The sequence below is a fragment of the Poecile atricapillus genome, chromosome 35 (genome assembly GCF_030490865.1).
Source record: "Poecile atricapillus isolate bPoeAtr1 chromosome 35, bPoeAtr1.hap1, whole genome shotgun sequence".
Classification (NCBI taxonomy): Eukaryota; Metazoa; Chordata; class Aves; order Passeriformes; family Paridae; genus Poecile; species Poecile atricapillus.
Genome location: NC_081283.1, coordinates 3,045,691 through 3,067,602, shown reverse-complemented (window position 1 = coordinate 3,067,602; position 21,912 = coordinate 3,045,691). Strand labels below are relative to the sequence as shown.

The following is a 21,912-nucleotide window of genomic DNA, read 5'->3' as shown; positions in this document are numbered from 1 at the left end:
CCGAGGGTCCCCAACCTCCCCCCGGTGTCCCCAACCCCCCCCGGGGTCACCCGAGGGTCCCCAACTTCCCCTTGGATGTCACCCGAGGGTCCCCAACCCCCCCCGGTGTCACCCGAGGGTCCCCAACCCCCCCCGGGGTCACCCGAGGGGTCCCCAACCCCCCCCGGTGTCACCTGAGTGTCCCCAACCTCCCCGGTGTCCCCAACCCCCCCCCCGGTGTCACCCGAGGGTCCCCCAACCCCCCCCGGTGTCACCCGAGGGTCCCCAACCCCCCCCGGGGTCACCTGAGTGTCCCCAATCCCCCTTGGGTGTCACCTGAGTGTCCCCAACCCGCCCTTGGGTGTCACCTGAGTGTCCCCAACCTCCCCCCGGTGTCACCCGAGGGTCCCCCAACCCCGCCCTTGGGTACCCAACCTCCCCCCGGTGTCACCCGAGGGTCCCCAATCCCCCCCCCGGTGTCACCTGAGTGTCCCCAACCCCCCCCCGGGGTCACCTGAGTGTCCCCAACCCGCCCTTGGGTGTCACCTGAGTGTCCCCAACCTCCCCCCGGTGTCCCCAACCCCCCCCCCGGTGTCACCCGAGGGTCCCCAACCCCTCATGCGTCACCCAGATGTCCCCAACAATCCCCCTCCAGTAGCCAGGTTGTCCCAAGCCCCCTCCCTGTGTCACCCAGGTGTCCCCAAGCCCCTCCCCGTGTCACTGAGGTGTCCCCAAGCCCCTCCCCGTGTCACTGAGGTGTCCCCAAGCCCCCCCAAGTCACCCAGGTGTCCCCAGGTCCCCCTCTGTCCCCAGCGGGTGGCACCGCCGAGGTGACCGGGGGGACACTGGGGGACACGAGGGGACACTGAGGGGACACTGGGGGGACACTGGGGGTACACGAGGGGACACTGGGACATGCTGGGGACACTGGGGGTACACGAGGGGACACTGAGGGGACACCGAGGGGACACGAGGGACACTGAGGGGACACCGAGGGGGACACTGAGGGGACACGAGGGGACACCGAGGGGACACCGAGGGTCCCCAGGTCCCCAGCCAGCAGCAGCTCCTGAAAAGTGACCGTTTATTGGCAGCAAATCCGGGGGGAGGAGCCTTGGGGACAACACGGGGAGGGGACAGAGGGGACACGGGGACACCCCGGGGGGTGGCCCCAGCTAAAAACACCGACTTTAAAAAACACCAAAACCCGGGGCCACCCCCCCAAATCCGCCCGGGGAGGGGGGTGAGGGGTGGGGACAGGCTGGGGACACCCCCAGGGGGAGCGTCACCCCAGCCCTGTCCCCTGGGGACACTGGGGGGGACAGGGGACAGTCCCGGGGGTCCCCACCGAGGGGGGGCTATGTACAGGGGGGGGGTTTAGCTGCGGGGGGGGTCCCGCTCCTTGCTGTCACCGTCCTCGGGGTACGCGTGCCACGTCAGCCGCTCCTCGTAGAACGCGATGACAATTTGGGGACACTTGAGGTTGGCCTCCTTGGCCAGCACCAGGTCGGCCTCGTCCGTGTCCTTCCTGGGGGGACAGGGGGGGACAGGGGGGGACAGGGGTTAAACTGGGGACACAAACTGGGGACACAAACTGGGGACACAAACTGGGGACAAACTGGGGACAGGGGTTAAACTGGGGACAAACTGGGGACACAAACTGGGGACACAGGGACAAACTGGGACACAAACTAGGGACAGGGGTTAAACTGGGGACCAAACTGGGGACACAAACTGGGGACACAAGCTGGGACAAACTGGGGACACAAACTGGGGACACAAACTGGGGACACAAACTGGGGACAAACTGGGGACAGGGGTTAAACTGGGGACAAACTGGGGACACAAACTGGGGACACAAACTGGGGATGTAACTGGGGACACAAACTGGGGACAGAAACTGGGGACAGAAATTGGGGACACAGGGACAAACTGGGGACACAAACTGAGGACAAACTGAGGACAAATTGGGGACAAAGTGGGGACAGGGGTTAAACTGGGGACAAAGTGGGGACACCAAGTGGGGACAGGGGATAAATTTGGGACACAAAGTGGGGACACAGTGACAAACTGGGGGGGGTCACAGACACAAACTGGGGGACATGGGGGACACAAACTGGGGGACACAGGGGACACAAACGGTGGGGGTCACAGCCACGGGCTGGGGGCTCAGGGGACTCTGGGGACACTGCTGGTGGCCTCACCACTTCATGAGGAACATGAGGTCCCCGCAGGAGTCGGTGGCCCCGATGATCTTCTCGGGCTCCAGCCCCCGCTCGAAGCCGCGGGCGATGTCGTTGCTCTGGGAGGTTTTGGGGACAAAGGGAATTGTTTTGGGAAAAAAAAAAAACCCCGGGATTTTGGGAGGAAGAGGGGACAGGGTGCAGCTCTGGGCTGGGGACGGTGCCAGTCCCAGCGTGGTGGCACTGTCCCCTCCCTGGTGGCCGCTGCAGGACTCCTGTCCCCGTGGAGAGGTGTCACTGTCCCCAACCCCTGTCCCCATCCCTGGGTGTCCATTCCTGTCCCCATCCCTGTGTCCCCATCCCCATGTCCCTGTCCCCTCCTGGTGTCCCTGTCTCATCCTGATGTTCCTGTCCCCAGGTGTCCCCATCCCCTCCTGGTGTCCCCATCCCCATGTCCCTGTCCCCTCCTGGTGTCCCTGTCCCCTCCCCGTGTCCCTGTCCCCTCCTGGTGTCCCTGTCCCCTCCCCGTGTCCCTGTCCCCATCCCCGTGTCCCCTCCCGGTGTCCCTGTCCCCAGGTGTCCCTGTCCCCTCCCGGCGTCCCTGTCCCCAGGTGTCCCTGTCCCCTCCTGGTGTCCCTGTCCCCTCTCCATGTCCCTGTCCCCATCCCCATGTCCCTGTCCCATCCCCATGTCCCTGTCCCCTCCTGTGTCCCTGTCCCCATCCCACGTCCCTGTCCCCATCCCCATGTCCCCTCCCCATGTCCCTGTCCCAGCTGTCCCCTCTCACCTCTCTCTTCTTCTTGGCTCTCCCGTCCTCGCTCCCGGGCAGTCCCTTGCGCTAGGGGCGCTCCCGGGGCCGTGTCCCGTCACTGTCCCTCATGTCCCTCATGTCCCTCATCCTGCGGTCCTTGCGCAGGAACTGCGAGATCAGCTCGGGACAGTCCAGGTTCTTCTCGGGCTCCCACGTGTTGTGCTCCCTGTGGACACGGTCAGGGGACACCAGGGGACACCAGGGGACACCAGGGGACACCAGGGGACACCAGGGGACACCAGGGACACCTGGGGACACCAGGGACACCCAGGGGACAGCCAGAGGACACCCAGGGACAGCCAGGGGACACCCAGGGACACCCCCCAGCCATGATGCTGTGTGCCCTGTCACACCCCGGGGTCACCTTGTCACAGAGGAGGGTCCCTGCAGTGTCCCCATGGCACCCAGGGTCACCCCAGGGTCACTGTGGTGTCCCCATGTCCCTGTGTCCCTGTCACACAGCTGGATCCCCAGTGCCACCTCCCAGGAACTGTGTCCCTGTCCCCAGGAGCCGTGTCCCTGTCCCTGTGTCCCCTGTCCCTGTCCCCACGAGCTGTGTCCCTGTCCCCTGTCCCTGTCCCCTGTCCCCTGTCCCCATCCCCTGTCCCTGTCCCCTGTCCCCATCCCACGTGCCACCGCGCTGTCCCCAGTGTCACTCACTCGGAGAAGCCCTTCCACTTGAGCAGGTACTCGGCCTGGCCCTCACCACGCGCCGATCCAGAACCTTCTCCACCACATACTCCTCCTCCTCCCCCGAGGACGAGCTGTCGGCTGCCCGCCGGCTCCTCCTGCCCATAGCGCAGCCACCGCTCTGGGGACAGGGACAGGGGACAGGGATTGTCACCATGGGGCAGGATTGTCACCGCGGGACAGGGATGTCACCGTGGGGCAGGGAATGTCACCACGGGGCAGGGATTGTCACACAGGGGGTTCCTCCTGCCCATAGCGCAGCCACCGCTCTGGGGACAGGGGATGTCACTGTGGGGCAGGGAATGTCACCGTGGGACAGGGACGAGGGACAGGGAATGTCACCATGGGTCAGGGATTAGGGAATGTCACCGTGGGACAGGATTGTCACACAGGGGGTTCCTCCTGCCCACAGTGCAGCCACCGCTCTGGGGACAGGGACAGGGGACAGGGATTGTCACCGTGGGGCAGGAATGTCACCATAGGACAGGGACAGGGGACAAGGATTGTCACCGTGGGGCAGGAATGTCACCGTGGGACAGGGACAGGGGACAGGGAATGTCACCACAGGACAGTGAATGCCACCACAGGACAGGGAATGTCACTGTGGGACAGGGACAGGGACAGGGAATGTCACCATGGGGGTTTCCTCCTGCCCACAGCGCAGCCACCGCTCTGGGGACACGGCGTTGTCACCCAGCAGGGACAGGGGACAGCTCAGGGTGGGGTTTGGGGACATTTTGGGACCCCAAGGAGGGGTTTGGGGTCATTTTGGGACCCCAAGGAAGGATTTGGGGTCATTTGGGACCCCAAGGAGGGATTTGGGGACATTTTGGGACCCAAGGAAGGATTTGGGGTCATTTGGACCCCAAGGAAGGATTTGGGGTCATTTGGGACCCCAAGGAGGGGTTTGGGGCCATTTTGGGACCCCAAGGAGGGGTTTGGGGTCACTTCGGACCCTCAAAGGGAGATCCCAAGGGGGGAGCACAGGATTCCTAAAAAAACAGCGGGGATTTAGGCACAAAGAAACGCAATTCGGGCTAAAAACCTCTGAGAATTTAGGCAAAGAGAAATGGAATTTGGGATAAATCCCTTAAAACTGAGGGGGGTTTGGGAACAGGAAATGGAATCTGGGCTAAAACCCCTTAAAAACGGGGATGAAAAAAAGAAAAGAGTTTTTTTTTTTAAAAAAAAAACATTTCGAGCTTTTTTTTTTCTCTCCCTTTAAGCCTCGATTTTAGCGGATTTCTTTCCTTTAAACGCATCCCTCCGCCCCCGTGAGGGAAGCCGGGAATTCCTCGCTCCCGGCTGGAATTTCCTGCCGGATTCCCGGCGGGATTTCTCGGCGCGGGTTGGGGAGGAAGCGGAGCTTTGCGGCGGATCCCTGAGGGAAGAGGCGCCGTTTCGGGTGGGAAAAGGCGGCTTTGGAAGGGAAGGGCCCGGCCGGGGCCCCGGGGCGTCCCGGATCCCGCGCCCGGAATCCTGAGGGAACAAAGGGAACGCGCCGCTCTCGGGCCAAGAGCGCCCCTTCCACGGCTAAAAACCGCAGTTGTGAGGGAAAAGCCGCGGCTGGAGGCGGGAAAGCGCCGGTTGAGGCGAAAGGCGGCGGTTTGAGGGCAAAAGCCGCAGTTTTGGGGTAAAAAAGCCGCAGTTTTGGGTTCAAAGCGCGGCCGGGGGGCCCGGCTGCCGGACCTGGAGGCGGGGCCACAAGCGCGCCGAGACCCGCGATTGGTCAAAGCCGCAGCGCGCCCGCGCGCTGATTGGCTGGGCGCCCCGCCGCTCGCCACAGCCCCGCCGCGCCGCAATTGGACGGCGGAACCGTCACTCCAAGCGCCGCCCCGCCTATGCCGCGCCGCTATTGGTCAGCGCGCCTGTCAATCGCCGCCGCGCCCCGCCTCCCGTTCGCGGCTACTAAATACCGCGCCCGCCACTCCCCGCGAGGCCCCGCCCCCGCCCGCCGCCATTGGCCAGCGCGCCTGTCCGTCACAGCGGCGGACCCGCCCCCGCGCTGCCGCCCATTCATCCGCCGCCCGCCGCCGGCGCTACCTGCGCGGAGAGCGGCTCCGGCGCGGGCCCGTTCGCCGCGGTTTGGCCGCCCCTCCGAGCTGCCGGCGCTCCGCGCTCCGCCCGCCAAAACCGCCCGCAGCGCGCAGGCGCCGGCGGCCGCGCTCCGCGCATGCGTCCGCCCGCCTTTCCCCCCTCCCCGAAGCCCGCCGCGATTGGCGCATGCGCTGCTCGGGGCGCACCTTGGGGCCGGCGGGCGGGCGGCCCCTCCTCGCCGCCGCCGGGAGTCGCCGCCGCCCCGCTCTGCGCAGCCGCGCCGCGCTCGTCGAGCTGCGCTGGGCCCGCCGGCGGCCCGCGCTGAGCGACGGCCGCGCCCGCCAATGGGGACCGTCCCACCGCGCGCTCAGCCAATGAGCGCCGAGCGGGGGGCGGGCCCTCCGCCGCGCCAACCAATCAGCGGCGCGCCGGGGAGTCTCCGGGCCGGAGCGGGAAAAGCAGCGCGGGGCGTGGCACCAGCGGTTCCAGCGAATCAGCGCGGCGCGGGGGGCGGGACATACCCGCAGGCAGCCAATCAGCTGCGGCAGAGCGGGCGGAGCTCATCAGGCGCGCCAATGAGACGGCGGCGCCGGGCGGCGTCAACCAATGGGAGGCGGCGCGGGGGGCCGTGAGGGCGGCGGGGGCGGCGGGGTGAGGCGGCGGCGCTCTCATCGCTCGGCCCCTTTCCGTGTCGGCCCTCGCAGAGGGAGCATCGCGCGCTGCCGCCACCGCCCGGCCCGCCCCGCGCCGCCGCCATGGCCAAGGCCGAGGTCAGCGCTCGCTTTCCCCTCGCCGATTCCCGCGCGTTATTTTTTTTTTATTTATTTTTATTTTTTATCGTTCCGTTCCCCCCCCCCCCCACTCCCCGCGCCGCCCCCGCCGCCGCCTGGCGGGCCGCGGGTCCTCACTGCGCCTGCGCACCGCGCCCCCCCCCTCCCCTCACCCGCGCAGGCGCCCTTGGGGGGGGGGGGTTCACACACAGAGCCCCCCCCCCTCCCCTCCCCACCCCCCCTCAGGCGCATGCGCGACCCCCCCGCGACCCCCGCCCCGCGCGCGCGCCCGCGGCCACGTGCGCGTCCCTTTGTGTCACCGGGGATGGGGGGGGCGGGGGGGCTCCCGAATAACGGCACCGGAGGGGGGAAATTCGGCTGGGGGGGGGTTCGAAATGGGGGGGGCGGGGGATGGGAAATAAAGGTTGGGGGTTTTGGGGGGTGAGGGAGGGCGAGTTTTGGGGTTTGGGGTTGGTTTGGGGGGGATGGGAGGGTGAAAATGAGGGGCTGGGGGGTTTTGGGGGGGTGGGGGAGTCGGAATTTAGGGTTGGGGGGGGTCAAAGTTAGGGGTTTGGGGTGGTAGGGCCCCAAAACAGGGGCTGGGGGGGAGATTTGGGGGCTGGGAGGTGGAGAAATTTGGGTGGGGGGTCCTGGAAGTGGGACTGGGGGAGGGTCGAGGGCCTGGTGACCCCCCCAGATGGGAACTGAGGATGCTGAAGGATCAGCTGGCCCCAGAAATTTGGGATGGAGGAGCTCAGGGGGGTCGTTTTGGGGCCCAGGGTGGGGTCTCTGGGTCCTTTCAGGGTCTGGGGGTCTCAGGTGGGGGGTGGGGGGCTCCTCGGGGACTGGGCACCCCCTCAGGCTGGGGCTGGGGGTTCCCAGGGGGGATTTGTGGTGTCAGGAGCTCCCTGGAGCCCCGGGGGGGTCCCAGGGTGGAATTTGGGGTTTTGGGGCATCCCTGGGGCTGGGAGGTTCCCAGAGGGGAATTGGGGTGAAGGAGCTGTGGGGAAGGTCCAGGATGGAATTTGGGGTCCCGGGAGGGGTTTTGGGGGGCTCAGGGGGTGCCCAGCCCCCCGTGACCCCTCTGGCCGTGCCCCCTTTTCCCGCAGTCCCCGAAGGAGCCGGAGCAGCTCCGGAAACTTTTCATCGGCGGCCTGAGCTTCGAAACCACAGACGAGAGCCTGCGCAGCCACTTCGAGCAGTGGGGCACCCTCACCGACTGCGTGGTGAGAGGGGACCCCAGAGCGTCCCCAGAGCCCTCCCTGGGACCCCAAATCCATCCCCAGGATCCCTAATCCATCCCCAGAGCCACCCCTGGGACACCAAATCTGTTCCTGCGACACCAAATCCATCCCCAAATCTGTCCCTGGGACCCCAAATCTGTCCCTGGGACACCAAATCCGTCCCTGGGACCCCAAATCCATCCCCAAATCTGTCACTGGGACCCCAAATCCATCCCTGGGACACCAAATCCATCCCCAGGATCCCTAATCCATCCCCAGGACACCAAAACCATCCCTGCCATCCCCAGAGCCCTCCCTGGGACACCAAATCTGGCCCTGCGACACAAATCCATCCCAGGATCCCTAATCCATCCCTGGAACCCCAAATCTGTCCCTGGGACACCAAATCCATCCCTGGGACACCAAATCCATCCCCAGAGCCACCCCTGGACCCAAATCTGTCCCTGGACACCAAATCCATCCCCAAATCTGTCCCTGGGACCCAAATCCATCCCCAGAGCCCTCCCTGGGACCCCAAATCCGTCCCTGGGACACCAAATCCATCCCCAGAGCCCTCTCTGGGACACCAAATCTGCCCCTGGGACCCCAAATTCATCCCTGGGACCCCAAATCCATCCCTGGGACCCCAAATCTGTCCCCAGGACACCAAATTCATCCCTGGGATCCCAAAACCTTCTCTGGGACCCCCAAACCCAGCCCAGCCCCTGTGGCACCTCCAACAGCCTCCCTGGGTGTGACCTGTCACTTGTGTCACCTGTGTGTGACCTGTCACCTCTGTGTGACCCCTCACCTGTGCCACCTGTGTCACCTCTGTGTGACCCCTCACCTGTGCCACCTGTGTCACCTCTGTGTGACCCCTCACCTGTGCCACCTGTGTCACCTCTGTGTGACCCCTCACTTGTGCCACCTGTGTGTGACCTGTGGCTGTCTCTCCCTGTGTCCCCTGCCCTGTGTCCCCTGCCTGTGCCTCCCCATGTCCCCACAGTGTCCCCACGGTGTCCCCAGGTGATGCGGGACCCCGGCACGAAGCGCTCATGGGGCTTTGGGTTTGTCACATCCCTGACCTGTCCTTGTGTCACTGACCTGTCCCTGACCTGTCCCTGTGTCACTGAGGTGTCCCTGACCTGTCCCTGAGGTGTCCTCATGTCCCTGAGGTGTCCCTGTCCCCAGGTGATGCGGGACCCAACACGAAGCGCTCGCGGGGCTTTGGGTTCGTCACATCCTTGACCTGTTCCTGTGTCACTGACCTGTCCCTGACCTGTCCCTGTGTCACTGACCTGTCCCCAATCTGTCCCCATGTCCCTGAGGTGTCCCTGACCTGTCCCTGAGGTGTCCCCAACCTGTCCCTGTCCCATCCTGTCCCCAGGTGATGCGGGACCCCAACACGAAGCGCTCGCGGGGCTTTGGCTTCGTCACATCCCTGACCTGTCCCTGTGTCACTGACCTGTCCCTGACCTGTCCCTGTGTCACTGAGCTGTCCCCAACCTGTCCCCAACCTGTCCCTGTCCCGTTCCTGTCCCCAGGTGATGCGGGACCCCAACACGAAGCGCTCGCGGGGCTTTGGGTTCGTCACATCCCTGACCTGTCCCTGTGTCCCTGACCTGTCCCTGTGTCACTGACCTGTCCCCAACCTGTCCCCATGTTCCTGAGGTGTCCCCAACCTGTCCCTGTCCCATTCCTGTCCCCAGGTGATGCGGGACCCCAACACGAAGCGCTCGCGGGGCTTTGGGTTCGTCACCTACTCCTCGGTGGAGGAGGTCGACGCCGCCATGAACGCGCGGCCACACAAGGTGGATGGCAGGGTGGTGGAACCCAAACGGGCCGTGTCCCGAGAGGTGAGGGGACATTGGGGACACTGGGGACACTGGGGGGACATTGGGGACATTGGGGACACTGGGGGACATTGGGGACATGGCAGGGTGGTGGAACCCAAACGGGCCGTGTCCCGAGAGGTGAGGGGACATTGGGGACACTGGGGGGACATTGGGACACTGGGGGGACATGGCAGGGTGGTGGAACCCAACGGGCGTGTCCCGAGAGGTGAGGGGACATTGGGGACACTGGGGGGACATTGGGGACATGGCAGGGTGGTGGAACCCAAACGGGCCGTGTCCCGAGAGGTGAGGGGACATTGGGGACATTGGGGACACTGGGGGGACATTGGGGACACTGGGGGGACATTGGGGACACTGGGGGGACACTGGGGACACTGGGGGGACATGGCAGGGTGGTGGAACCCAAACGGGCCATGTCCCGAGAGTGAGGGGACATTGGGGGGGATATTGGGGACATTGAGGGGACACAGACTGGGTGACACAGACATTGAGGGGACACACACTGGGGACACAGACAAGGGTGGCCTGGCTTTGGGATGGGCTGGCCAGGGCTGGGGACAAGGGGAGCCACATCCCTGCTGGGGACATGGGACAGGGACAGGCAGTGGTGGCACTGGAGACAGAGGGACAGTGGGGACAGCAGTGGCCATGGAGACAGCAGTGACGGCATCGGGACAGGGACAGTGGTGGCCCTGGGGACAGCAGCAGTGGCAGTGGGGACAGGGCCAAGAGTGGCCATGCGGACAGGGCTGGTGGTGGCAGTGAGGAAAGGGACAGGGGTGGCAGTGAGGACAGGGCCAGGAGTGGCTCTGGGGACAGGGCCAGCGCTGGTGGCAGCGCTGACAGCAGCAGTGGCAGTGGGGACAGGGCCAGCGTTGGGGACAGGGCCAGCAGTGGGGTCAGTGGGGACAGGGCCAGTGCTGGGGACAGTGGGGTCAGTGGGGACAGGGCCAGCGTTGGGGACAGTGGGGTCAGTGGGGACAGGGCCAGCGTTGGGGACAGTGGGGTCAGTGGGGACAGGGCCAGCGTTGGGGACAGTGGGGACAGTGGGGACAGTGGGGACAGGGCCAGCGTTGGGGACAGTGGGGACAGTGGGGACAGGGCCAGCGTTGGGGACAGTGGGGACAGTGGGGACAGGGCCAGCGTTGGGGACAGTGGGGACAGGGCCAGCAGTGGAGACAGTGGGGACAGAGCCAGCACTGGGGGCAGTGGGGACAGGGCCAGCGTTGGGGACAGTGGGGACAGGGCCAGCATTGGGGACAGTGGGGACAGGGCCAGCGTTGGGGGACAGTGGGGACAGGGCCAGCGTTGGGGACAGCAGCAGGGACAGTGGGGACAGGGCCAGCAGTGGGGACAGTGGGGACAGGGCCAGCATTGGGGACAGCAGTGGCAGTGGGGACAGGGCCAGCAGTGGGGACAGTGGGGACAGTGGGGACAGGGCCAGCAGTGGGGTCAGTGGGGACAGGGCCAGCGCTGGGGACAGCAGTGGGGACAGGGCCAGCAGTGGGGACAGGGCCAGCGGTGGGGACAGCTCCAGCTGCCGTCCCCAGGACTCGCAGCGGCCCGGCGCGCACCTGACGGTGAAGAAGATCTTCGTGGGCGGCATCAAGGAGGACACGGAGGAGCATCACCTGCGCGAGTACTTCGGGCAGTACGGCAAGATCGAGGTCATCGAGATCATGACCGACCGCGGCAGCGGCAAAAAGCGCGGCTTCGCCTTCGTCACCTTCGACGACCACGACTCGGTGGACAAAATCGTCAGTGAGTGCTCTGGGGACAGGGACAGCCTGGGGACAGTGTGGGGATTGGGGACAGCCTGGGGACAGTGTGGGGATGAGCTGGGGTGGGTGACAGGCTGGGGACAGGCTGGGGACAGCGCGGCTTCGCCTTCGTCACCTTCGACGACCACGACTCGGTCGACAAAATCGTCAGTGAGTGCTCTGGGGACAGTGTGTGGACAGGGACAGTGTGGGGACAGCATAGGGATGAGCTGGGGCGGGTGACAGGCTGGGGACAGTGTGGGGACAGGGAACAGCTTGGGGATTCGGGACAGTGTGGGGACAGCCTGGGGAGAAGAGAACCTGGGATGGGGTGGGGACAGCTTGGGGACAGATTGAGGATGGCTTGGGAACAGCCTGGGGACAGATTTGGGATGGGGTGGGGCAGTGACAGTCCAGCTGGGGACAGCCTGGGGATGAGCTGGGGTGGGTGACAGCCTGGGGACGGTGTGGGAGAGCCTGGGGACAGATTGAGGATGGCTTGGGAACAGCCTGGGGACAGATTGGGGACGGGGTGGGGCAGTGACAGTCCAGCTGGGGACAGCCTGGGGATGAGCTGGGGTGGGTGACAGTCTGGGGACAGATTGAGGATGGCTTGGGGCAGTGCCAGTCCGGCTGGGGACAGCCTGGGGACAGACTGAGGATGAGCTGGGGTGGGTGACAGGTTGGGGACAGTCTCGGATGGGTTGGGGCAGTGCCAGTCCTGCTGGGGACAGTGTGTGGCAGTGCCAGTCCAGCTGGGGACAGCGCGTGGCAGTGCCAGTCCAGCTGGGGACAGCGCGTGGCCATCCCGTGCGGTGGCAGCCCCGCGGTGGCAGCGCTGTCCCCAGCAGTGGCCGTGTCCCCCCGCAGTCCAGAAGTACCACACGGTGAACGGGCACAACTGTGAGTGCGCAAGGCTCTGTCCAAGCAGGAGATGGCCAGCGCCTCGGCCGGCCAGCGAGGTGAGCCCGCGGCCACCGGCCGTGTCCCCCCCGCGCCCGCGCCACCGGCGCCGTGCCTAAAGCCCCCGTCCCCCCCCTAGGCCGCAGCGGCTCCGGGAACTTCGGCGGCGGCCGCGGCGGCTTCGGCGGCGGCGACAACTTCAGCCGCGGGGGCAACTTCGGGGGCCGTGGTGAGTGACGGGGCCGGGACCCCCGGGGGGACCCCTCCCCGCTCCCCGCTCCCCGCTCCCCGCGGCCGCTCCGCGCTCCCCGCGCTCCCCCCGGGCTCCGGCGCCCGTCCCTGGCGGGGCCCCAGCGCGGTTTGTTCTTTCCAGGTGGGTTTGGCCGCGCCGGCGCCTACGGCGGCGACGGATTTAATGGATTTGGCGCTGACGGTAAGGCAGGCCGGGCCCGAGCCCCCGGGGGCACCGCCAGGACGCCCGGCCCCGCCAGCGACGCAGCCCGAGCCCGCCCGCGCCCGCCGGAGCCCGGCCCCTCCGCGCCCGCCACGGCCCCGCCGCCTCAAACCCCCTCTCCCGCTTCTTCTCCCCGCAGGCTACGGCGGCGGCGGCGGCGGCCCCGGCTACTCTGGCGGCAACCGGGGCTACGGCGGCAGCGGCTCCTACGACGGCTACAACAACGGCGGCGGCGGCTTCGGCGGCGGCAGCGGGGGCAGGCGGCCGGCACGGGGACCGGCGCTGGCCGTGAGGAACGGACTGGCCGAGGCGGGCACAGGTGGGAGCCAGCGGGGACGGGAGGGGGGTCTGGGGGACTGGGGAGCCGGACTGGGGGGGTTGGGAGCTCAGGGAATCCATCCCAGAAACTTTGGGATCTCAGGGAATCCATCCTGGAGCTCCTGGGGGATTGGGAGCTCGGGGAACCATTCCAGGGGGTTTGGGAGCTCAGGGAATCCATCCCAGGGGTTTTGGGAGCTCAGGGAATCCATCCTGAAGCTCCCTGATCTCAGGGAAACCATCCCAAGAGCTCCCTGGGGTTTTGGGATCTCAGTTCCTGGGGGCTCTGGGATCTCAGGGAATCCGATTGTCTCCTGGATTTTGGGATCTCAGGGATTCCATCCTGGATCTCCCAGGGCCTTTGGATCTCAGTTCAAGCCCCCCTGAGCTCCGGGCTCTCGGTTAAACCATCCCAGAGCATTTGGGATCCCAAATCCCCCACCCCAAATCCCCCAATTCCCCCGGTCATGGGGTACCCCTGTGTGCTCCCTGTGCCCCCCAGCTCTGGGGGTGTCCCCCTGACCCCTGTCCCTGCTGACCCCTGACCCCCCTGACCCCCCTGTCCCCCCTGTCCCCTGTCCCCTGTCCCCTGACCCCCCTGTCCCCTGTCCCCTGTGTCCCCTCTGTCCCTGCTGTCCCCCCTGACCCCCCTGTCCCCTGTGTCCCCCCTGACCCCCCTGTCCCCTGTGTCCCCCCTGACCCCCCTGTCCCCTCTGTCCCTGCTGTCCCCCCTGTCCCCTCTGTCCCCTCTGACCCCCTGTCCCCCTGTCCCCTCTGTCCCCTGTCCCCACTGTCCCTGACCCCTCTGTCCCCCTGTCCCCTGTGTCCCCCCTGACCCCCCTGTCCCCTCTGTCCCTGCTGTCCCCCCTGTCCCCTCTGTCCCCTCTGACCCCCCTGACCCCTCTGACCCCTGTGTCCCCCCTGACCCCCCTGTCCCTGTGTCCCCCAGGCAGCAATTTTGGGGGTGGGGGCAGCTACAACGACTTTGGCAGCTACAACAGCCAGGCCTCGAGCTTTGGGCCCATGAAGGGCGGCAGCTTCGGGGGGCGCAGCTCGGGGCCCTACGGCGGCGGTGAGTGCCCCAAAACCCCCTGGGGAGCCCCAAAATCATCTGGGGGAGCCCAAACCCCCTGGGGACCCTAAAACCCCCTGGGGAGCCCCAAAATCATCTGGGGGAGCCTAAAAATCATCTGGGGGAGCCCCAAAACCCCTGGGGACCCTAAAAATCACCTGGGGGACCCTAAAACCACCTGGGAGTGCCCAAAATCACCTGGGGAGCCTAAAATCCACCTGGGGGCCCCCAAAAACCACCTGGGGGACCCCAAAACCCCCTGGGGGACCCTAAAAATCATCTGGGGAGCCCAAAAATCATCTGGGGGACCCTAAAAGCCCCCTGAGGGAGCCTAAAAACTCCCTGGGGACCCTAAAACCACCTGGGAGCCTCAAATCACCCAGGGAACCCCAAAATCACCTGGGGGAGCCTAAAAACCCCCTGGGAACCCCAAAAATCACCTGGGGAACCCCAAACTCACCTGGGGAGCCCCAAAACTGTCCTGGCAGGGGTGGGGGGGTCCTGGCTGGGGACACTTTTGGGGACCCCTCCCCAATTTTGGGGTGTCCCCGGTTCCGCAGGCGGCTACGGCAGCTCCAGCGGCGGCGGCAGCTACGGAGGAGGGAGGAGGTTTTAACAGCCAGGTGAGGGGGGAAAATGGGGGAAAAAACAGGGGAAAAGGGTGGGGAAAATATGGGAAAATGGGGGGAAAAAACAGGGAAAAGGGAAGGGAAAAACAGGGAAAATGGGGGAAAAAACAGGGAAAAAGGGTGGGGAAAATCCGGGAAAAGGGTGGGAAAAAACAGGGAAAAGGGTGGGGAAAATGGGGGAAAAAACAGGGAAAAAGGGGGGAAAAAACAGGGGAAAAGGGTGGGGAAAAAAACAGGGAAAAGGGTGGGGAAAATATGGGAAAAGGGTGGGGAAAATATGGAAAATGGGGGGAAAAACAGGGAAAAAAGGGTGGGGAAAATGGGGGAAAATGGGGGGGGAAAATGGGGGAAAAAACAGGGAAAAAGGTGGGGAAAATCTGGGAAAATGGGGGGGAAAAAATATGGAAAATGGGGGGAAAAAACAGGAAAAGCGTGGGGGAAAATATGGGAAAATGAGGGAAAAATATGGGAAAAGGGTGGGGAAAATGGGGGAAAAAAACAGGGAAAAAGGGTGGGAAATCCGGAAAAGGGCAGGAAAAACTGGGGGGAAACAGGAAAATGGGGAGAGGATTGAGAGAAATGGGAAAATAAAAATGTTGGAAGGGTTGGGGAGGAAAGGGAGGAAAGGTTGGGAGGAAAGAGGGAAAAATTGGGAAAAGGTGGGAGGATGAAGAGGATTTGGGGAAAAAGGGGGAAAGATGAGGGGAGGAAGATTGGGGGGAATAAAGGAAGGAGGGAAGTGAGGAAGGGTTGGAAAAGGGAGAAAAGGTGGGAAAGAGATGGAGGAAAAGGTTAAAATGAGGAATTGAAGAGGAAAATCGGGGGAAAAGAGCAGGGGAAGGAGGAAAAAGGATGGGAATGAGGGGGAGGGGTGGAGCTGGGAATTCCAGAGGGATTGGGGTCGGGATTGGGGCCGGGATTTGGGATCGGATCAGGGCAGGGATTGGGATGGAGGCTGGGATCAGGGATTGGGGCCGGATTTGGGATCAGGGCAGGGATTAGGATCGGGGCTGGGATCGGGATCAGGGATTGGGGCAGGGATCAGAGCAGGGATTTGGATCAGGATCAGGGCAGGGATTTGGGATCCGGGCAGGGATTTGGGATCAGAGCAGGGATTGGGATCGGGGCTGGGGTTGGGGCTCTGCCCCTCCCAGAGGCCCCAGCACTGGAGCCGCTCCTGTTCCCAGTCCCGACCCCGATCCTCATCCCGATCCAAATCCTGATCCTGCCCCGATCCCGATCCTTCCTGATCCTGATCCCGCCCTGATCCCAATCCTGATCCTGAGCCTGCCCTGATCCTGATCCCGATCCCAATCCTGATCCTGATCCTGCCCTGATCCCGATCCTTCCCTGATCCTGATCCCGCCCTGATCCCAATCCTGATCCTGAGCCTGCCCTGATCCCGATCCCAATCCTGCCCTGATCCCGATCCCAGTCCTGATCCTGAGCCTGCCCCAGTCCTGATCCCGATCCCAATCCTGATCCTTCCCTGATCCCAATCCCAATCCTGATCCTTCCCTGATCCCGATCCCAATCCTGCCCTGATCCCGATCCTGATCCCAATCCCAATCCTGATCCTGCCCCGATCCTGATCCTTCCCTGATCCCAATCCCGATCCTGCTGATCCCACCCTGATCCCGATCCTTTCCCGATCCTGATCCCGCCCCGATCCCAATCCTGATCCCAATCCTTTCCCAATCCTAATCCTGATCCTTTCCCGCTCCCGCTCCTTCCCCAATCCTGATCCTTTCCCAATCCTGATCCCACCCCGCTCCTTCCCCTCTCCTCCCGCTGACGCTGCCGGTTCCCGGTTGCAGCCCCGCTGTGGATCCCGCTGCCGCTGCCGATCGTGTCCGTCTGTCTGTCCCGCCGGAGCCGGAGCCGGGGCCGGGGCCGGGGGGCCGGGGGGGCGGGGGCGGCCCCCGGGGCTGGGGGACCCCCGGGAGCCCCCGGAGGTTTCCGTGCCCGGGGCCCCCCCGCAGATCCCGGCTGGAATTCTGTGTCCTGTACCCCTCCCCCCCTCAATAAATGTCTCTTGGGTTTTTTTTTTAAATTATTTTTTATTATTTTGGTCAATTTCGGGGGGTGGGGGGGGGGCTGCTCTCCTCCCGATTGGTCGCCTCAGCTGTCAATCACAGCCTGGCTCCGCCCCCGCCTCTGTTGTCACCCTGGGTGTCCCCAGAGTGTCCCCAAGGTGTCCCCAAAGTGTCCCCAAAGTGTCCCCAGGGTGCCCCCCCCCCACTAATTCCACCTTCCCTTTTGTAGGAGCCGCCGGCCCCGGGAGAGGAGCCCGCGGAGGTGAGCGGGGGACACCGGGGACATCTGGGGACATTTGGGGACATTTGGGGACAGCCCAGGGCTGGGCCACCCCCCCCTCCCCCCAGCCCCCGCCCCAGCGCCCGCGGGACCCCCCCGGTGCCCTCAATAAAATAAAAGGGTATTTTTGTACCTGTGTCCCGTGTGTGGGGACAGGGGGGACACCGTGGGGACATCGTGGGGACACTGTGGGGACACTGTGGGACACTGTGGGGACACTGGGGACACTGTGGGGACACTGTGGGGACAGGGACACTGTTGGGACAGGAGCACTGTGGGGACACCATGGGGACACTGGGGACACTTGGGGGACACTGGGGACACTGTGGGGACACCATGGGGACACCATAGGGACAGGGGACACTGGGGACACCATGGGGACACCAACACTGTGGGGACACTGTGGGGACACTGTGGGGACACTGTGGGGACACCGTGGGGACAGCGATGGAGATGGGGACAGGGACACCATGGGGACACCGTGGGGACACCGTGGGGACACTGGGGACACTGTGGGGACACCGTGGGGACACCGTGGGGACAGGGACACCACGGGGACACTGTGAGGACACCATGGGGACACCGTGGGGACACCATGGGGACACCGTGGGGACACCATGGGGACAGGGACACTGTGGGGACACTGGGGACACCGTGGTGACACCGTGGGGACACCGTAGGGACACTGGGGACACCGTGGGGACACTGTGGAGACAGGGACACCGTGGGGACAGCGATGGAGATGGGGACAGGGACACCACGGGGACACCGTGGGGACACCGTGGGGACACTGTGGGGACAGGGGGGACACCGTGGTGACACCGTGGGGACACCGTTGGAGATGGGGACAGGGACACCGTGGGGACACCGCTGGAGATGGGGACAGGATGAGGACGGAAGGGACAGAGCCAGGACAGGGACAGGAGGGTTGGGGACACCGATCCGGGACTGAAGCGAAGCCACCCGGTGTCACCTGGAGGGGACAGGGCCAGCACAGGTGACAGCATTGAAGCCACCCGGTGTCACCTGGAGGGGACAGGGCCAGCACAGGTGACAGCATTGAGGCCACCCGGTGTCACCTGGAGGGGACAGGGCCAGCACAGGTGACAGCATTGAAGCCACCCGGTGTCACCTGGAGGGGACAGGGCCAGCACAGGTGACAGCATTGAAGCCACCCGGTGTCACCTGGAGGGGACAGGGCCAGCACAGGTGACAGCAGGAATGCGGCTGAGGGAGGTGACACAGCCCCAGGGGACAGCAGCAGCAGCGGGAGGTGACAGGAATGTGTCACCCCGGGGTGGCACAGGGGGAGGTGACAGGAATGTGTCACCCCGGGGTGGCACAGGGGGAGGTGACAGGAATGTGTCACCCCGGGGTGGCACAGGGGGAGGTGACAGGAATGTGTCACCCCGGGGTGGCGCAGGGGGAGGTGACAGGAATGTGTCACCCCGGGGTGGCACAGCGGGAGGTGACAGGAAGTGTCACCCCGGGGTGGCACAGGGGGAGGTGACAGGAATGTGTCACCCCGGGGTGGCACAGGGGGAGGTGACAGGAATGTGTCACCCCGGGGTGGCACAGGGGGAGGTGACAGGAATGTGTCACCCCGGGGTGGCACAGGGTGACACAGACACGGCGCCGCGGGTTTGTCCCGCACGGGCGGGGCTGGCGGTGACAGCGATGTCCCCAAGGTGTCACAGGGGACCCTGGGTGTCACCCCAGGCCCCGAAGCTCTCGGGGGTCCCATCCCTGTCCCCAAATGTCCCCAATGTCCCCAAATGTCCCCAATGTCCCCAAATGTCCCAATGTCCCGAACTCCCTCAATGTCCCTCAATGTCCCCAAATGTCCCCAAACTCCCTCAATGTCCCCAAATGTCCCCAGTGTCCAAACTCCCTCAATGTCCCCAAATGTCCCCAAATGTCCCCAATGTCCCAAACTCCCTCAATGTCCCCAAATGTCCCCAATGTCCCCCCGTAACCCCAAGGGACCAAAGGTCACGTGAGGCCCCGCCCACGGCGGGCGTGGCCAACAGCAGAAAGGGGCGCCGCTTCCGGTCACGTGCTCAACACAGGCAGCCAATCACAGCTGGGGTTCGGTAAAGGGGTGACGTCAGCGCTTCCCCGGTCACTATGGTAACTGGGCCGCCCCCTCCGCTTCCGGGGGCGCCGTGCAGAGGTGATTGACAGGTGGCTTCTCCAATCATCGGCCGTCCAGGGAAGCGCGGGAAACATTGGCCCTCCACTGCCCGGAAGCGCGCAGCGATTGGTGGCGTTGAGGCACAGTTGGGCCAATCAAAATGGCGGGGTGGGGCCAACGCGAGTGATTGGCAGGCGAGCAGCCAATCAGCGGCGGGAGCTCTTCCGGCTCCACGTCGGCAGCGGCGGAGGCAAAATGGAGGCGCTGATGCTGGTGGGGCTGAGGGGGCGGCGGGGGAGAGGGGAGTGAGGGGAAACTGAGGGGAAACTGGGGAGTGAGGGGAGTGAGGGGAGTGAGGGGAGTGAGGGGAAACTGGGGGAGTGAGGGGGAGTGAGGGGAGTGAGGGGAAACTGAGGGGAAACTGGGGAGTGAGGGGAGTGAGGGGAGTGAGGGGAGTGAGGGGGAACTGGGGGAGTGAGGGGAGTGAGGGGAGAGAGGGGAAACTGGGAGGGGGGACACTGGGGGGACACTGGGGGGACACTGGGGGGACTGGGGGGAGTTGGGGCTGAGCGGGGTCCCAGAGTGGGGACAGTGGGGGGTGAGTTGGGGACACAGCGGGGGGACACTGGGGACTGCTCTGGGTGGCCAGAGGTGACCAGAGGTGGTCACTGGTGGCCGTGGGTGACCAGAGGTGGCCGGAGTGTCCATGGATGGTCACTGGTGGTCACTGGTGTCCATGGGTGGTCAGAGGTGTCCGTGGGTGGTCACTGGTGGTCACTGCTGTCCAGAGGTGTCCGAGGGTGTCTGGGCCGAGGTTCTGTCCTACACTCTGGCTGTGGCTCACTGGTGGTCACTGGTGGTCAGTGGTGGCTGTGGGTGGTCAGTGGTGTCCGGAGGTGTCCATGGGTGGTCAATGTGTCCATGGGTGGTCACTGGTGGTGTCCATGGGTGGTCACTGGTGTCCATGGGTGGTCACTGGTGTCCGTGGGTGGTCAGTGGTGTCCGTGGGTGGCCGTGGGTGGCAGTGGGTGGTCACTGGTGGTCACTGGTGGTCACTGGTGGCTGTGGGTGGTCAGTGTGTCCATGGGTGGTCAGTGGTGTCCGGAGGTGTCCGTGGGTGGTCAGTGGTGTCCATGGGTGGTCACTGGTGGTCACTGGTGGTCAGTGGTGTCCATGGGTGGTCAGTGTGTCCGAGGGTGTCCGGGGCCGAGGTTCTGTCCTGCACTCCGGCTGTGGCTCACTGGTGGTCACTGGTGGTCAGTGGTGTCCGTGGGTGGTCAGTGGTGTCCGGAGGTGTCCATGGGTGGCTGTGGGTGGTCAGTGTGTCCATGGGTGGTCAGTGTGTCCGAGGGTGTCCGGGCCGAGGTTCTGTCCTACACTCCGGCTGTGGCTCTGGGCAGTCAGTGCATCACAGAACTTGGTCCCGGGGACCCGGAGCGACAGCACAGGGACAGGGACAGGGACATGGGGACAGGGACATGGGGACAGGGACATGGGGACAGCATGGGACAGGGACATGGGGACAGGGACATGGGGACAGGGACATGGGGACAGCATGGGGACAGGGACATGGGGACAGGGACATGGGACAGGGACAGGGACATGGGGACAGGGACATGGGGACAGCATGGGGACAGCATGGGGACATGGGGACAGCATGGGGACAGGGACAGGGACATGGGGACATGGGGACAGGGACAGGGACATGGGGACAGGGACATGGGGACAGCATGGGGACAGCATGGGGACATGGGGACAGCATGGGGACAGGGACAGGGACATGGGGACATGGGGACAGTGATGGGGACACTGATGGGGACATGGGGACAGTGATGGGGACAGTAATGGGGACACTGGCGGGGCCCTGGGGGGCAGCCTCCCACGGTGTCCCCGCAGGACGGTGGCACCGCTGTCCCTGTCCCCGCAGGAGCCGTCCCTGTACACGGTCAAGGCCATCATCATCCTCGACAACGACGGCGAGCGGCTCTTCGCCAAGGTGGGGACATGGAGGGGACATTGGGGACACTGGGGGACATTGGGGACACTGGGGGACACAGAGGGGACACTGGGGGACATTGGGGGACACTGGGGGACACTGGGGGACACAGGGGGACACAGAGGGGACACTGGGGGACACAGAGGGGACACTGCCCTGTGGGGGGTTGTGGCTTTGGCGAAGGGACAGCGTTGCTGGGCCAGCGCTACAGGGGTGGCCACTGTCCCTGTCCCTTCCTCCATGTCCCTGTCCCCAATGTCTCTTGATGTCCCCACTGTCCCCAATGTCCCCAATGTCCCCACAATGTCCCAATGTCCCCAATGTCCCCAATGTCCCCGATGTCCCAATGTCCCCAATGTCCCCACTGTCCCCAATGTCCCCACAATGTCCCCAATGTCCCCAATGTCCCCAGTGTCCCCAATGTCCCCACAATGTCCCCACTGTCCCCAATGTCCCCAATGTCCCCACAATGTCCCCAATGTCCCCATGTCCCCAATGTCCCCAATGTCCCCAATGTCCCCAATGACCCCAATCCCCCAATGTCCCCAATGTCCCCACAATGTCCCCACAATGTCCCCAATGTCCCCAATGTCCCCACAATGTCCCCACAATGTCCCAATGTCCCCAATGTCCCCAATGTCCCCAATGTCCCCAATGTCCCCCCAATCCCCCAATGTCCCCAATGTCCCCAATCCCCCCAATCCCCCCAATGTCCCCAATGTCCCCACAATGTCCCCACTGTCCCCACTGTCCCCACAATGTCCCCAATGTCCCCAATGTA

At 64.8% G+C, this 21,912-nt stretch overlaps 2 protein-coding genes across 2 annotated transcripts; one reads left to right on the top strand and one right to left on the bottom strand.

The window, feature by feature from the left end:
- Positions 1-1,049: 1,049 nt before the first annotated feature.
- CBX5 (chromobox 5) lies at positions 1,050-3,784 on the bottom strand. The gene is given in 5 exon segments (XM_058861199.1): positions 1,050-1,507; positions 2,184-2,281; positions 2,950-3,139; positions 3,634-3,676; positions 3,679-3,784. Coding segments are annotated over 5 exon segments (573 nt in total). The 5' UTR covers positions 3,770-3,784; the 3' UTR covers positions 1,050-1,356.
- A 2,550-nt stretch (positions 3,785-6,334) lies between these two features.
- Positions 6,335-16,615, top strand: HNRNPA1 (heterogeneous nuclear ribonucleoprotein A1). The gene is given in 12 exon segments (XM_058861197.1): positions 6,335-6,470; positions 7,580-7,696; positions 9,403-9,549; positions 11,100-11,310; positions 12,180-12,215; positions 12,218-12,271; positions 12,352-12,441; positions 12,586-12,645; positions 12,806-12,985; positions 13,934-14,056; positions 14,617-14,679; positions 16,503-16,615. Coding segments are annotated over 11 exon segments (1,089 nt in total). The 5' UTR covers positions 6,335-6,455; the 3' UTR covers positions 14,673-14,679; positions 16,503-16,615.
- Positions 16,616-21,912: the final 5,297 nt, after the last annotated feature.